General features: G+C 41.1%; 2 protein-coding genes across 4 annotated transcripts in view; one reads left to right on the forward strand and one right to left on the reverse strand.

Moving 5' to 3' along the window:
* Positions 1-6,472, forward strand: part of LOC132393145 (pyruvate dehydrogenase E1 component subunit alpha, mitochondrial) — a 29,543-nt gene extending 23,071 nt beyond the window's left edge. Inside the window, exons 8-11 of the mRNA XM_059968017.1 lie at positions 2,886-2,957; positions 3,875-3,942; positions 4,759-4,867; positions 6,007-6,472. Coding sequence (XP_059824000.1) covers positions 2,886-2,957; positions 3,875-3,942; positions 4,759-4,867; positions 6,007-6,171 — 414 coding nt within the window. The 3' untranslated portion in view covers positions 6,172-6,472. The remainder of the gene's footprint in view (positions 1-2,885; positions 2,958-3,874; positions 3,943-4,758; positions 4,868-6,006) is intronic.
* A 147-nt stretch (positions 6,473-6,619) lies between these two features.
* map3k15 (mitogen-activated protein kinase kinase kinase 15) overlaps positions 6,620-17,528 on the reverse strand; it is a 150,248-nt gene continuing 139,339 nt past the window's right edge. For 2 of the 3 annotated variants that reach the window (XM_059968014.1, XM_059968013.1), the window contains exons 25-28: positions 13,576-13,685; positions 10,724-10,800; positions 9,766-9,842; positions 6,620-7,829 (exon numbers count right to left, since the gene is read on the reverse strand). In XM_059968014.1, the coding sequence (XP_059823997.1) occupies positions 7,766-7,829; positions 9,766-9,842; positions 10,724-10,800; positions 13,576-13,685 (328 nt within the window). In that variant the 3' untranslated portion in view covers positions 6,620-7,765. Of the gene's footprint in view, positions 7,830-9,765; positions 9,843-10,723; positions 10,801-13,575; positions 13,686-17,528 lie in introns of those variants that run through there. The other variant, XR_009511766.1, reaches the window with a different exon arrangement.

The following is a 17,528-nucleotide window of genomic DNA, read 5'->3' on the forward strand; positions in this document are numbered from 1 at the left end:
GCACCCCAGAATAGACACCCCTACCGCCCTCACAGTGGACGCATCTAACACTGCAGTCAGTGGGGTGCTGGAACAATTCATCGAGGGCCGCTGGCAACACCTGCGGCCACCCGAGCTCAAATACAGTGCTTTCGACCGGGAACTGTTGGCGCTGTACCTGGCAATCTGGCATTTCAGGTACTTCTTAGAAGGTAGGCCCTTCACTGCGTTCACGGACCACAAACCGCTTACCTTTACGTTCACGAAGGTGTCCAATCCCTGGTCGTCCCGCCAGCAGCGCCATCTGTCCTACCTCTCTGAATACACGACGGATGTCCGGCACATCTCGGGTAAGGACAATGTCGTGGCGGATGCCCTCTCTCGCCCTAACATTCATGCCCTTTCCCAAGGGGTAGACTTTGAGGCGCTGGCAGAGGCACAGTAGGCAGATGAGGAGATCCTGAGTTACAGAACTGCAGTCTCCGGTTTGCAGCTCCAGGACCTCCCCGTAGGCCCAGGTGAGAGGACCCTACTCTGTGACATTGCCACCGGCCAGCCCCGTCCCGTTGTCCCGGCACCTTGGCGGCGACGTGTTTTCGACTCCATTCATAACTTGGCGCACCCCTCCATCTGGACAATTGTCCAGATGGTCTCCAGCAGGTTCGTTTGGCGTGGACTCTGCAAGCAGGTCAGTGAATGGGCCAGAACATGCATGCACTGCCAGACGGCCAAGGTGCAGCGGCACACCAAAGCTCTGCTGCAGCAGTTCCACCCTACCCACCTGCGTTTCGACCACATTCATGTGGATATTGTGGGCCCCCTGCCAGTGTCAGTGTCGCGAGGAGCGCGGCCCCTCCTGACTATCGTGGACCGGTTCACAAGATGGCCAGAGGTGATCCCGCTCGCCGACACCACCTCCGAATCTTGCGCCCGGGCACTGATCGCCACCTGGGTGTCCCGCTTTGGTGTACCGGCCCACATTACCTCCGACAGGCGCCCAGTTCACCTCCAGCCTGTGGTCAGCTATGGCCAGCCTTTTGGGGACTCAGCTGCACCACACAATTGCCTACCACCCACAGTCGAATGGACTAGTGGAGCTAGTGGAGCGTTTCCACCATCACCTAAAGTCGGCTCTCATGGCCCGCCTGAGAGGAGCCAACTGGGCGGATGAGCTTCTCTGGGTCCTACTCTGCATCTGCACGGCGCCCAAAGACGATCTGCACGCCTCATCAGCCGAGTTGGTGTACGGCGCACCCCTGGTCGTCCCCGGGGAGTTCATACCAGCCCCAAGGGGGCAAGAGGAAGAACCCGCAGCAGTCCTGGGCAGACTACGCAAGAGGCTCGGTGACCTGGCCCCCATGCCCACTTCCCTGCGTACCCAAAGACCTGCAGAACTGTAAGTTTGTGTTTGTACGAAGGGGCGGGCATCAGCCACCGCTGCAACAGCCCTACGAGGGGCCGTTTACGGTGCTCTGGAACAATGGGTCCACGTTCGTGCTGGACGTCGGGGGGAGAGAGGTGGTTTTCACGGTGGACCGACTCAAACCGGCCCACGTGGACCTGGCGCAACCGGCCGAGTTTCCAGCACCTCGGCGCAGAGGCCGACCTCCCAAGCAGGTTCTGGCCCAGATTGTGGACATTGGGGGGTGTATCGCCGGTTCTGGGGGGGGTTATGTGGCGACCCACTTCCTAGCACACTCGAACCAGCTCACAAATAGCCAGCGTGCAGGCACAAAGGCAAGGTCCGCAACAAAGGGAGAAAAGCCTGTGGGGGTTTGTGAGTACGTGTTTCTTGGAGCATCCGTGCCTGGGGAGGGCGGGATGAGGGAGGCTTTAAAGCAAGGCTGTGAAGTTCGAATAAAATTATCTTTGACTGCAGTTTACGGACTCCGTGTCGTTATTTTAGCGCTGCGTGTAGCGCACCGCTACAATATCTAGATTTTGCGATCCATCTATCTGGATGCCTAGAAATTCAAGGTGATAAAAATAATCTACATTTATACTAAGTTCCGATTAGTCCAATGTTACAGAAAAGTTCAGGGCACCATAACAATAAAGGGATACATTGGCTTTGGAAGGAGTGCAGCGCAGAATTGTACTCCTGAGGATTAAGGTGTGAAGTAACTGCTAGGTTAGCGTTTTCAAAATGTATTGGAGGTAAATAGTGTAGGTGAAGAGAAGCTCTTTCTGCCTAATGAGAAGACTGGCATTAGGAGCATAGCCCTAACATTAGTGCTGATCCCTCCAGGGCTAGAGAACAATAGAACATAGAATGAAACCTGACATCTCTTTATTATAGTCTTTTTCTTTAGCCACAGTTTTTATGTACACATTGTAAATGCAGCACAATACAAATGCAAAGAGGAACAGTAGTAGTTCTTCAAGTATTTTGTTTAGAAAAAATAAATTGAATTCTGAACCTGGAGTGTTTCTTGCTGGAGCGCTTAGTGTAATTTGTAGTGATACTTGTTACCACTATAAGCGATCATAGCTCAGGCAGCCATGCTGCAAATTGCATGTGCTCAGTGCATTTTCATTCCCTTTTATACGATTTTTAACATTCTTGTATTCAGACAGAAGTGAATTGGTTCCTTGAAGCCATATTTATTATTGCATGCTGAATTTCTTAGTGATGAAGCACATTGTTACAAAGCAGAAAGATGCCAGCTCTTGCACGAGGATCTTTACAGCACATTGATTGCTTTTCCTGCAAGTTATCAATGATTAGGGATAGCGCTCATACTGCCCTGGAAAAAAGGTGAATTGTGGGAAAGGGAAAGTTTGGAACAACCCAAGCTATGAAAGAAAAGCAGAATGAGAACAATTTTTATTGGTTAAATCCCAAGGTTTGGTTACCTTTGCATACATTTCTTGCATGAATCCACATTGCACTAATCTTTTTACAGGTCGATGGGATGGATGTGTTGTGTGTCAGAGAAGCGACAAAGTTTGCAGCAGATTACTGCAGGTCTGGAAAGGTAAATGCACGTGTACTATTCACTGAAATGTGAGATCTCCTTTGTACTTTGAAAATAATTCATTTGTAAGCAGTATAGGACATTAATTTCCCACTAATATGTCAAGTTCACAGTATGGTGTTAATTTCCTGAATCTTAAGTAAATAAGTGGAAATTATTGGCAGCACCAAAATTTCTTGTTTACTCTTAATTCTCCCAGAATGGAGGAGGATAACAATGGCAGATTTCCATCCATGTAGGGACAGGATTGAGCTATATTATTCATTACAGCAGTTTGGTAGCTTTGTGAAACAAGATTTATTCTTAAATGGATCTGCAATCCATTTATTAGAAACTGGGACCTTACTATGTAATGGTAGAATGATATCACAAGGTATAGCACTTAATGAGTCTGAAGGATAACAATACAACATTTGATTCATTGAAGCAGTTCAATCAATGCTACAGATTTTCTGGAAATACAGTAAAAATCCGCATTCCAATTTCTTAGCACCTGGCTCAACAGATGTTTTCCATATTCCTTTTAGACTCGGGTGCCAGTTCTGGCACTCCTTTTAAGGCTACCAGATTTTCTCTGAACTTTTATAACACTGTAACATACTTTTAAAATATTGGGGTATTAATAGAAATAATATCTTTTTGTCCAGAGTACCTGCTATTTCATCATTGGTGAATGCTAGTAATCTGTACAATTTGTTGTTAATCACATTCATCCTTTTACCGTTCACCTCAGACTGTTTCCTTGGAGGTAACTCAGTTCCCATTGAGAAATGAATAAAGCTATTCTTTCAAGAAGTTACATTCTTAGGAAATTAAAAGCTGTATATGTAATGGGAATTGAGGGGGGGGGGGGGTGGTAGGGAAATGCATAGGGTGGACTATATGATTGATTTCTAATACTTCATGTTGAACTTCAGGGCCCCATCTTGATGGAACTGCAAACTTATCGCTATCATGGACATAGCATGAGTGATCCAGGGATCAGGTAACAGCTGTTCAGTTTGAGTAAAATATTAAAAACTGTAATATAGAGCAAGTTTCAGCTTGAGATAAGATTTTGTATTTTGTTGGTTTTCCAACAGATAGAAGTCATATGCCAAATCATAGAAAGGTATAAAATGAGTCTATTCAACTCATCCAATATTCTGCTGTCCCTTTACAAAGCAGTTGGCCTCAATAATCTGTTTTTCCCACTCACCAGTATCATCTTATCAAATGCTACAGTTGAATCAGCTTCTGCCACCATATTTATCCCAAAACCCACTTTTGAGTCCAACCATACAAAATAGGGTCTCATCCCAAATCAGCAACTGTCTAATTTCCCTCTGCAGATGCTACCTGGAATGCAGAGTTCTTCAAGCAGTGTCTTGTGCTTCTGTATATTGGTAGACTTAAGTCATGCTTCAGTACTATATTTTTGCTTGAGAGTAATTAGCCTGTAAGCTAATTATTTGTATAATGATTACTATGGTGTCCCATAAAATACACCTAAAAGCTGTACCTTAGTTTAAATTCATTCCTGAGTGATGCATTAAGATCTTAACATTTTTGGTTAGTAGTTCTTGAGTGTATAATATAAAGGACATCAAAGGCCTTCATAATTGCTTTAAAATAAGACAGCTTGAAAATGTACCTCCCCTTGATCAATATCTGTGGTACATTAAATATTTCCTTATCAAGGTAAAATTAACTAGGTTCAAAATCTCAATGGTCTCAAGAATTGAGCAACTTTACATTTAAACAAAGGGAAGGTGGTGTCAGGTCATTTAAAATATTACTTCTTGTATGTTGATGTTTACAGTTACCGTACCAGAGAAGAAATCCAAGAAGTGAGAAGTAAAAGTGACCCAATTAGCATGTTGAAGGATAGGATGCTGAAGAATAATCTGTCCAGCATAGAAGAACTGAAGGTATGTTTCTTATCTTTCATAGTCTTGAATGCAACAAAACAGTGGGCATCAAGACTTGGAACACAAAATAACAATGAATTAAGAATTAATTAATAGTATATAGTGTGATGTACCTGATGTAGAACAGTTGTCACACCAAAGTTATATTTCAAAATTGACTTGAGATTTTTGTCAAAGTATTCTAATGGTACTAGTATTAACAATTAAGTTAGGTAATTATTAGTTCAGACTCATCCCTTAATATTTAACAACAAAAAATACAATTGGTTCTCCTCCATTCTTCTTTGGGGAAAAAAAAACAGCCTATTGAGTAACCTTTTCATGTGGTGTGGGAACATTGCATCTGCCGCATTCAGTCCTGTGCAAACTCGCTATTGTAAAATGGATTTTTAAGTAGCTTGATGTTAAAGTTAGCTCCAATTTCAAATCAAGATTCCTAATCTGTCACCGTGGCTGTAGCATGCAGTTGGACAAAAGGGAGTTTAACATGTGGAAAAAACTGGTTGCATATAAGCTCTCTGATTAGAGATCTTACTTGATGAGCATGTTAGGAGACTGGATAAGCAACAGAAAGATGACTGAGAGCAGGAAAGCCTATGCTGTGAAAGAACCAAAGGAAATTCATCAAATTATGAAGGCCAACGAGGTTTGATCTGTGAAAACTTACTAATTTTGCATGAAACCAAACCTTAAATGCTTGAAAAAGTTTGTTAGAAGTACATATATGCTGCATGAAGTAACAACGTTAGCCAAATCCAACCAATCAGTTACTGTTAGCAGTGGAGTAAATAATAACTTTACAGGGGCTTGAAAAAGTTTCCTGTCTTGTTTGGAATGCTGTATTAACCTTTGTGCATTTGTAAGTTCCATGTTTATTGGTAAAACATAAGCAGCTGTTTAACTACCATGGGGGTTAAAATTTGTCCAAATTAGTAACACAATGCAGTTATATCTAATTTCTTGCCAGTTTTCCAAAATGAAGGATTTTCTTTTCTACTCATTTGTTACTGCTGCCATCACCCTGTATTTTAGCATATGTTGAATTAACGTCTATCTGTAGCTGCCTTTCTATTTTTTTACAATATTACTGATACTTAGGTCTAATCTGCAGTTACATTAATAGCTGTGTTGTTTTGTAGGAAATTGATGCTGCCGTTAGGAAAGAGGTGGAGGAAGCAGCACAGTTTGCCACCACTGACCCTGAACCAGCGTTAGAAGAACTGGCCTACTATATTTACAATGACGAATCGGCATTTGAAGTCCGTGGCACCAATCCATGGATTAAATACAGATCTGTCTCATAAAAAAGATAAAGCCCTTGTAATTGGTTATACAGCCGCCTGCAGCCAACATGTACATTGTCATAGGGGATCTGAAAATTAGGTATACAATCCTAACTTTCTTTTAGTCTTGATTAATGTTATCTACTGTACATATGCAGTTTATAGACCATGGTAAATCATCTGTCTCCCAAGATTTATTTATGGTTTGTGTTACTTTGGTTGTTTTTAATCAAGGGTACTCTGAAAGAATTCAGATTCTTTCTTGTTTTAGTTGTATCTGACATCAATATAATAAAATTAGCTGGATTGCTTTATAAAATGGGCCTCTTGTAAATACGTTTTTTCCAGATTCTAAACCTTGTATTTATTTATAAGAATGATAATTTTTTTTTGTTTACAGTTCTCTGTCCCAATGAATTTGACTTGTGAACTACTGCAACATATAAACAAAAGTCATGCATTTTTATAGCCCTGTGATTTGGAGGGACTTAAGAGGACCCCAAAGCTCATCTCACACTTCATGCTAATTTAGAAATAATTTGTAATACCTGACATAAAAAAAGTTAGTCATTGAAAAATGACCAGACACTTGAAACCACTTCAATATGAAGAAAATATCTTTTACTCAGAAAGCCTTTAACTACACTAATCGTATTGTTAAAAATTAGTTTTGCATAATGAATAAATACAAATCAGCAATGAATTAATTGAGGAGCGGAATAGTATTCTGTTTCAACAGTGCAAACAAAAAATATTTTCACTTCAAGCAATATTTACAATTATATATGCACAATGCTAAAAGTATTAAAACATTTTTAAAGGTAATTACTCAGAGACAACTTTAAGGATAATATAAAAATAAAAACTTTCAAGTCACTGTTGGTTAAAGGTGTCTTTCTGACGGGACCATTTAGCAAGATAGTAAACTAAGGCAAACCATGGCGTGAAGTTACATTTGACTAATTAACATTTTTAAGGAAAAAGATGGCAATCCTTTCAATACTAAATCCACCTATACCCATTTATTGAGCTAACTCAAACCCTCACCTCTTAGGCCAGCTGAAATAATGGATGGATCCTGCATAGGTGGCGAATGTATTAGATAAAAAGAAAAATCTATAAACAGCATACCGGTTCTATTACATAGGGGGAATCAATTTTACATGATCATTTGCTCAACAAATAAATACTAATTTTAAATTATTTCCATCAGGATGGGTCCCTTTGCTATTTTATGTTACTAGAAAACCAACATGTTATTGGTCTAAATATACACAATCTATTATTAATACAAAATGTGCACTTCTAAAGTCAAGGTGACTCAGAGTGCTGCTTTGAAATGGAAACAGGGAGGTTATTTAAAGAGGCAACTGTACTTTGAAAAGCAAGTCAGCAGTACAGCTGAGTATACAAGATTCATAGACTACCCTAAGAATAGTAAAGATTTCACAACCATCTGTATGGCAATCCAAATTAGTGCAATAACTGAAGTTCAATACACATGTAGAGACACACAAAAACATATTTACCCTCAGAAAGGTTGCATCTTTGGTCATTCTTAAAAAAAAAAATCACTTCGAAATAGCTGGATTGTATATTTTCCATTTTCACTTATTTAGTCTTTGGCTATTTTCCTGAATTTTAATATGGCATTCCATAGTCTGCAAACAGTTCCTCCTCTAAAATGTGAAAAATGACAGTGAATTAGGAGCTCTTCCCAATGGGAATATGCATTAGCTTAATAGAATATTCATTAAGCATACATATTTGACTCAAGTATCAATGCAGTACCTTTCATACATCCATAGACCCTTCTTGCTATTTTTGCAATATTAGCAAAAACAGCTTGCTAATTTTATTATAATCTACCCCCAAATCCATGTACTGTTCTTTTTCTGTTTTGTGCCTACAATGTAGCATAGGAAAGGCTGAGAAAAGAGAAAACACCCACTAAAGCACATCTTCATCCATCAGATCTGGGTCTATAAAAGCAAGATGGCTCAAATGAAATGCGTGAAATGCCCAAACTCTGCCAGATTCTCCTGCAGATCCAAGTACCCATTTCCAACCCTCCTCGTGGCCAAAAGACGTGAAAGATTCTCATTCTTTTTCCTTGGTCACTGCTGATGATATGAAATACTGCCTTGTTGCAGTGACATAGTTTCATAAGTCACTCTTAAGTTTGTGGCACTGGTTGAGGAGGGGAGGGCAGTTTACCCTGTATCAGTTAGATAACAGCAACCCACAATATTTGTGTGCAGCATGTATAGTACGTGCTTGGAGATCAGTATGATAGTTGTGCAGAACTTATCATTTTCTTGCAATCAATTCTGAGAATTAAAAAAAATCTGAGCACCAAGTGAGCAGATGTGATCCAGGAGTGTTGGCACAAAATACTGCTTGCTTTTCATTGAGAAGGGCATGTGGAAAACAGGCAACAGCCAATTTATCTCATTGTCTGGCTGACATCCACCACAGGGCAAAAAAAAATCCCAAAATAAATCACTGGGAAGACTGGAATCATTTGGCCCCACCACAAACCTCATGCCTTTCCAATAACTAGTGTCTGAGATCAGTTAAGACATTGGCTTCATAGCTGGGCCAGAGATGAGTGTTGGGTCATGTCCACTGCTCACTCCCACCTATATGACAGTGACCAATTCTCCATTAATGTCATTGAGCATTGGACAGCTGTCAGCTGTTTCAGGGACTGAATTCTTAGACACACATTGAGGTTTGAACACCGCTGAAGTTTTGAAAAGGAACCACTCAGTTTCTGAGCCTTCACAAAGCTTTCACATCATTCCCCCCCCCCCCCCCCCCCCACCCACCAACAACCTGTACCACCACAAAGGGCACCAGGTGAATGGGAACACCACTTGTAGCTTTGCCTCCATTCTGACCTGGAAGTAGATCATCATTTCCCCTTCATGACTATGTCTAATTCCTAACTGAATTGAATCGACTATGTTTCTTACATCCTTCACCTACATGAGGAGTAAAAACCCTTATGTTATGTCTCCATCTAAATGTGCAATGTGCAATCAAAGTAATTTACAATAAATAGATCAGTCAATGTAATATAGAACACACTCAAATCAGCGTGTGTTCATCAGTCTGATGGCCTGGCGGTGAAATTCCCTATCCAACAATCCCAATAGGAGTAACTTCACCAGAGGTACTGCAACAATTTAAAGTAGTAACTCACCACCATCTTCTCATGGGCAGCAAATCATTTTAGGGAAAGATTGCATGCTTATTTCAAAATTTGCACAGAGCTCTGTTACTATTGCCGAAGCCTGGTGAAACAGGCTAAGCAGGTAATGCAAGCATTGTAAACTTACTGGAGGCTCACAAGGCTAGCTGATGTCTGCTTGAACATCTTCCAAGTGTAAATGATATAATGCTGCTACAACTACAATTACAGCAATGCAGTCATCCTCCTACAGTGTACTCAGGGCAGTCCAACAACCAAAATAGTTCTTTTTGCTATTCAATCTTTGCATTGGTAAATGTTCCTAAACTATCCATTTATCTTTATCCTGTGTTATTTTTAACTGCAAAAGATAAAAGTATCTGCCATTTATTTCTTTTGCAATCTGAAGCTGCCCTTACCTGAGTTTCAGCGTTCGCAAATCATCTTTGGTGATATATTTGAGAATGTCAGACAACACGTAGCCCTCTTCACAGATCTATTGAAGGAAAAGGCTATTTTAAAGGTGACCAAAACAAAGGAAAAGCAGCTGAATTCTTCTTTATCTCTACATTTTACATTGATTTTATTGATGGCAAAACTTGAGCCTGCATAGAATGATCTCGTGGTCTCACCACATAATACCACATATAATCTTTCTGCATGTACCTCAGTGTCTTTGGACACGAGGTCGTCTGTTGCCATGATTAGGAGTGACTAGTGTAACCCCATGTGTTACTGAGAATAGGCGCAGTGTAAACCGCATAGACCCAGCCTTAGTGATCCTTCTGAATTTCTAATCTTAAGGGGAAGAGGAAGAGAAGAGAGAAAATAGAGAGGGAGAAGATGAGAATCTGGAACAGTTGAAATAAGGTGTGAAAACCAGAACTGAGGAATGAATGAGAATTATGAAGAGAAGGGAAGGCAGGGGGAGGAAAACGTTATAAGGAGTAGGGTAGTAAAGAAAACGGAGAAAGAAACAGCTGAGAAAGGAAAGACAAAAAAGGGTTGGAAGAAAGAAAAGTGAAGAAAAACTAAACAGAAATAAATACTGGTGGAATTGAACTGTGTTTTCCTAATCTGAGAACAGTGGAATTTGGAGCAGACATCAACTCTCACTGCGCCGAAAACAATCCTAGTCTCTTCAGTCTGTTCTAGCCCCTGAGGTCTCTCACCTCAGAAACTATTCCAATGAATGACCATTAACCTGAAATGTTAATTTTGCTTCTCTCTCTCTGTAGATGATGCCCAACATGCTGACTATTTCCAACATCATTTCTGTTTATAACAGTAATCAAAAGTTCAGTACAGGTAACTATCATAGAAAAAGAAAGTGTTTTGCTGTTTTAAATCTATTTGGCCTGTCAAGTGCCACTTTACCCTGGTTATAGTCTCCGCATTGACTCCTTGCTCTCTCAGCCAGCTGATGAGTTCCTGATCCAGGGTGTGGTGTGGCACTGAAAGAGGCAAAGGAGAGCAAAGTTAATGCTGTCAGCTTGTCATACTCGATCCCGATCCGATCTATGTCAGCACTGCACCAATGAAGGAACGTGCTGGGAAGGTCAAAATAGATGAAGAAACTCTCTAAAAATGTATAAATGTAAAAGGCAAAAATCACTGCAAGCTAAATAGATGCGTTTCTATGAACTAAACTGGCCGAACAATTCCGTCGAAAAAGTTCAGCATTTTGGCCTACATTTCTGTTAGCTGTGAGAGATGATCTGGGTATCGTGCACTTTCTTGAGGAGTGTTACTTGAGTATGAGCACATTAATGGGAATATATCATAGACCCAATAGTCCAGGTGATTTAGAGGAACAGATTTGTAGAGGTCACAAACTGTTGCAAGAAACATAAGGTTGTTATAGTCGGTGACATTAACTTTCCACTTATTGACTGGGACTCCCATGCTGTAAAAGGACTAAATGGGACAGAGTTTTTCAAATGTGTTCATGGAAGTGCGATACTTGATCTACTATTAGGGAATGAGACAGCAGAGGTGACAGGTTTTGTGTAGCAGAAAACTTTGCATCTGGTGACCACAGTGCCATTAGCTTCAAAGTAAATATGGAAAACGATAGCTCTGGTCCATGGTTGAGATTCTAAACTGGAGAAAGGTTAGCTCTGATGTTACCAGAAACAATCTGCCAAGTGTAGATTGGAACAGGCTGTTTTCTGGCAAAGGTGTACTTGGAAAGTGGGAGGCCTTCAAATGTGAAATTTTGAGAGTACAAAGCTTGTATGTACCTGTCAGAATAAAGTGTAAACATGGGTTATGGAACCATGGTTTTCAAGAGATATTGGGGACCTGGTTAAGAGAGAAAAAAAAGGAGTATGTAACAGGTATAGGCAGGTTGGAACAAATAAGTTTATGAAGTATAAGAGATGCAAGAGGGGTAAAAGAAGGCATGGTGTTGCTCTAGCAGACAAGATGAAGGAGAATCCTAAGGGATTCTACAGATATGTTAAGAGCAAAAGGATTGCAAAGGACAAAATTGATCCTCTGGAAGATCTGTGTGTGGAGTCAAAAGAGGTTGAGGGAGATATAATGGATTTTTTTTCCATCTGTATTTACTTGGGAGATGGAAGTGAGGAAAAGCAGCAGAGAGTCATAGACCCTGTACAGATTACAGAGAAGGAGGTGTTTGCTATCTTGAGGCAAATTAGGGTGGATAAATCCTCAGGACCTGACAAAAACTGTTCCTTCAGACCCTTTGGGAGGCAAATGCAGAAATTGCAGGGGCCCTAGCAGAGATACTTAAATTATCCTTAGCAACTGGTGAGGTACCAGAGGATTGCAGGATAGCTAATGTTGCTCCACTGTTCAAGAAATGCTCTAAAACTAAACCAGAGAATTATAGGCCAGTAAGCCTGATATCAGAGGTGGGAAAGTTATTAGAAGGTATTCTATGGGACTGGGCAAATGAGTACTTGGATAAATGGGGACACATTGGAGATAGTCAGCATGGCTCTGTGCATGGTAGGTCATGTCTAACCAAGTTTTATGAGGAAGATATCAATAAAGTTGATGAAGGGTAGGCAGAGGATGTTACCTACATGGACTTTAGCAAGGCACTTGACAAGGTCCCACATGGGAGGTTGGCCAGAAAAAGATACAGTTGCTTGGCATTCAAGATGAAGTAGTAAACTTGATTAACCATTGGCTTTGTGGGAGAAGCCAGCGAGTGGTAGTAGATGGTTGCCTCTCTGACTAGAGGCCTGTGACTAGTGGAGTACCACAGAGATTGGTGCTGGGTCCACTGAAGTTTGTCATCAATATCAATGGTCTGGATGATAGTATGGTAAACTGGATCAGCAAATTTGTGGATGACACAAAGACTGGGGGTGTAATGAAGACTATCAGAGCTTATAGAGCGATCTGGACCAGCTGGAAGAATAGGCTGAAAAATGGCAGATGGAACTTAATATAGACAAGTGTGAGGTATTGCACTTCAGTAGGACCAACCAGTGTAGGTCTTACACCATGAATGTCACGGTACTGATAAGTGCAGTAGAACCAAGGGATCTGGAAATACAGCTCCATAACTCATTGACAGTGCTGGCACAGGTACAGTAGCTAGGGTTGTAAAGAAAACTTTTGACACATTGGCCTTCATAAATCGAAGCATTGAGTACAGGAGATGGGATGTTATGTTGAACTTGTAGAAGACGTTGATAAGACCTAATTTGGAGTATTGTATACAATTTAGGCCACTTACCTACAGGAAAGATATAAATACTGTTGAAGGAGTACAGAAAAATTTTACAAGGATGTTGCTGGGACTGGAGAACCGGATTTAAAAAGAAAGATAGAGTAGGTTAAGACTTTATTCCTTGGAATATAGAAGACTGAGGGGAGATTTTGATTGGGGTATACAAAATATGATAGATATAGACAGAGTGAATGCAAGCAGGTTGTTTCCACTGTGATTGGGTGAGACCACAACTACAGGCCATGGGTTGAAGATGGAAGGTGAGAAGTTTAAGGAGAACATGAGGGGAAACTTCTTCACTCAGAGGATCGTAAGAATGTGGAATGAGCTGCCAGCACAAGTGTTGCAGGCAAGCTTTGTTTTAATGTTGAAGAGAAGTTTGGATAGGTACATGGATAGTTAAGGGTATGGACGTCCATGGTCTGGGTGCAGGTCAAAGGGACTAAGCAGCTTAAATGGTTCGGCACAGACCAGATGCTGTTCTTCTCTGTGACCCTGGAGTTCAGTTTGAATTACTTACCTGATGTGTATTTTGACTGGAGTTGGGATATGACCTGGCCTTTCTGCTTGATTTTTTTTTGAAGAACCTTCTGATACTCCTTTTCCTTCTGGATTAACTTCTCCAAAAGCCTGAAAGGTCAGAAGGAAAAGATCAACTCCATTGAGAGATAGATTTGTATTTCATGAGCTCAAGGTGTGCCAGAGTTGTTTTACAGCAGTTATGTACTTCCGAAGGGTAGTCACTAATATTCGGATCTTCGATAGTACTCCTGCTTCACCTTCAACACTTTATTAGACTTTTATCCTTCTCCTTAGGCACCATTTGAGTTATAAAGAATAACAGAATGATTGCAGCACCAGAAAAAGACCTTTTAAATTGAATTTATTTAAATCTTACGTCCATCCCATGACACGAGGGAGTAACAATCTTTGCGTAACAGCTCCATTGCAATGTACAGACCTGTGAATTTTTAAGTCCCACGGCTTGTAGAAGAAATCTGTCCTGTAGTCTGTTGGTCCTGCTTTAATGCTGTGGTACCATTTGCCAGATGGAAGAAGCTGAAACAGTTTATGGTTGAGGTGACTGGTGTCCCAGATGATCTTCCAGACCTTCTTTACATTTCAAGACAATATGCACGAGGATATATTGTGTGCACCACTGCCAACTAACACAACTGGGGCAGAACTACATGTCAGGCAAACTGGACTGGTCATTCTGTGTTGGAATATGCACAGACGGGGCTGCAGCTATGACTGGACGGCTGTCTGGTTGTTCCTAAATGCCAGTCTACACACTGGCATACACAGAGAAATGCTGGCTAGCCGAAAAATGTCACCTGATCTTAAAAGTGCATTGAGTGACATTGAAGTTATCAATCACATCAAAGCAAAAGCCCTTAACTCACGTCTGTTTGACCAGCCTTGCGAAGAAATGGATGCAGAGCACAAACATCTTATCTTATGCACTGAAGTCAGGCGGCTATCAAGGCCAGGGTTTTTGAGTTAAGATACCGACTACAGAGATTTCTTTCAGGAAAAAAGTCACCTCTGGCAGCACACTTCAGTGATGAGGAGCAGATAGCAAAACTCGCTTATCTGTGTGACATCTTCAACCTGCTCAATGAACTCAATTTGTCACTTCAGGGGAGAATGACAACTGTCTTCAAATTGGCAGATAAAGTGCTTTCAAAGCCAAACTGGAACTGTGGGGACAGCGAGTGGACAGGGGCATATTCAACATGTTCCCAACATTAGCTGGGATCTTGGGAGAGACTGAGGTTGCACCATCTTTCTCACAGCTGGTGCGCAATCATCTATCTGCACTGTCGACAGAATTCGAGCGTTACTTCCCAACTGCAAATGACCCAAGACGTGCAAAGGAATGTGTCCGTGACCCATTTGTGAATGTCCCTGGTGAATCATCCATGTCAACGTGGGAAGAAGATCAACTCCTTGAGCTTGCAAATGATGGTGGGCTGAAAAGTATGTTTGACATAACACCTCTGCCGGCATTCTGGATCAAAGTCAAGGCTGAATATCCTGAGATAGCCACGAAAGCACTGAAAATGTTGCTTCCATTTCCAACATCATATCTCTGCAAAAAGGGGTTTTCTGCAATTAATGCAATGAAAACTAAATTGCAGAATAGACTGGACATAAGGAACCCCCTGGAGTATCGCTATCTCCCATCACTCCTCGATGGGACCATCTTGTTGCAGGGAAACAAGCCCAGAGCTCCCACTGATACAGCGATATTCGTGTGTTGCAATGATTTTAGACGTTCATACGAGGAAAATATACACTGTGTGTTTAATATCCAAATGTTACCTAAAACGTTATGATGTTATTGACTTATAAGTGACTTATAAATGACTTATCACTATATTCATGCATGGAAAACATGCGCTGTGTGTTTAATATTAAATTCATTAGATAAACACTTTTAGGAACAAAATTGAGTGATTAGCCACTTATAAATGATTTATAGTTGACATCATCTATATTTCGGTCCAAGGAGAAAAGGCCAAGTTCATTCAACCTATTCTCATGATAGGGTAGTAACTTCTACCCTATCTCATTGGAATGTACGCAAATATCCCCTGAACGTTTGCCACATTTCTGCTGTACAATTCGCTGAGAACATCCGTTCCCAATTTATGCTTCCCTCTTGATAGATTCATATTCCTTACTCCAATTAAATGCTTCCCTAACTTGTCTGTTCCTATCCCTCACCAATGCTATGGTAAAGGAGATAGAATTGTGATCACTGTCTCCAAAACGCTCTCCCACTGAGAGACCTGGCATCTGAACAGGTTCATTTCCCAATACCAGATCAAGTACAGCCTCTCCTCTTGTAGACTTAGCTACCTACTGTGCCATAAAACCTTCCTGAACACACCTAACAAACTCTACCCCATCTGAATCCCTCGCTCTATGGAGATGCCAATCAATATTGCGGAAATTAAAATCCCCCATCATGACAACCCTGTTATTATTGCACCATTCCAGAATCTGCTTCCCTATCTGCTCCTTGATGTCCCTGTTACTATTGGGTGGTTTATAAAAAAACACCCATTAGAGTTATTGACCCCTTCCTGTTCCTAACTTCCACCCAAAGACACTCAGTAGACAATCCCTCCATGACTTCCTCCTTTTCTGCAGCCATAACACCATCTCTGATCAACAGTGCCATACCCCTACTTCTTTTGCCCCCCCCTCCCAGTCCTTTCAGAAACATCTAAAGTCTGGCACTCTAAGTAACCATTCCTGCCCCTGAGCCAACACAATCTCTTTAATGGCCACAACATCATAGCTCCAAGTACTGATCCACGCCCTAAGCTCATCTGCTTTGTTCATGATGCTTCTTGCATTAAAATAGGCACATCTCAAACCATCGGTCTTGAGTGGATCCCTTCTCTATCACCCTCTCACACTGTCTACAAGCTTTCTCTATTTGTGAGCCAAACGCCCCTTCCCCTGTCTCTTCAGTTTAATTCCCACCCCACCAACAATTCTAGCTTAAACTCTCCCCAACAGCCTTAGCAAACCTCCCTGCCAGGATATTGGTCCCCCTCGGATTCAAGTGCAACTCGTCCTTTTTGTGCAGGTCACACCGTAGTATTATTTAATTTATCTTTTTCTCTTTTCTGTATTATGTATTGCATTGAACCGCTGCTGCTAAGTTAATAAATTTCACGTCACATGCCAGTGATAATAAACCCAATTCTGATTCTGAGTTTGAATCCTCACCTCCAGTGCTGTCGGTGTGGGATTTGTATATTCTCCCTGTGACTGCGCGAGTTTCCCCCACATCCCAAAGACGTGAAAGTTGGTAGATCAATTGTTCAAAATTCAAGGTTGAAATTCAAAGTAAATTTATTATCAAAGTATGCGTATGTTACCATATATAACCCTGAGATTCATTTTCTTGCAGGTATTTACAGGAATAACGAAATACAACAGAACTTATGAAAAGCTATACATAAACAAGGACTGGCAAACAATCAATGTGCAAAATAAAACTAAGGTTTTTCTCTATTCAAATCAAATATGATAATACCACGCCACTTTGAGGGGAACAATCCTGATTTCTCCAGCCTGTCCAAATAACCAAGGTCTCTCATCCCACGAACCACCCTAATAAAAATATTCGGCTCCCTATGCCTTCACCTGTTGTCTGGAGTTGGACACAACCCATGAGTCACCACTGAAAATCTGCATTATAATGATCATTGACATAACTTCCTTTTTTTAAAGATATAACAGGATCTAAATAGCTTCATTAGTACCAAAATGTTGGTTAAAGGCAATTTTAACAGGATAGAGTTGAGCAATAGGACTTTTGAAATTCAATGACAACTCTAAATGCTTGTTCTGTTGTCAACAACGCATGCATTAAATGTAATGATGGGACTGAGGTGGCATGCGATAGAAGGAGGGTGTACATTGGGGAACGAGCAATTAATTCTTCTC

The sequence above is a fragment of the Hypanus sabinus genome, chromosome 4, assembly GCF_030144855.1.
Source record: "Hypanus sabinus isolate sHypSab1 chromosome 4, sHypSab1.hap1, whole genome shotgun sequence".
NCBI lineage: Eukaryota > Metazoa > Chordata > Chondrichthyes > Myliobatiformes > Dasyatidae > Hypanus > Hypanus sabinus.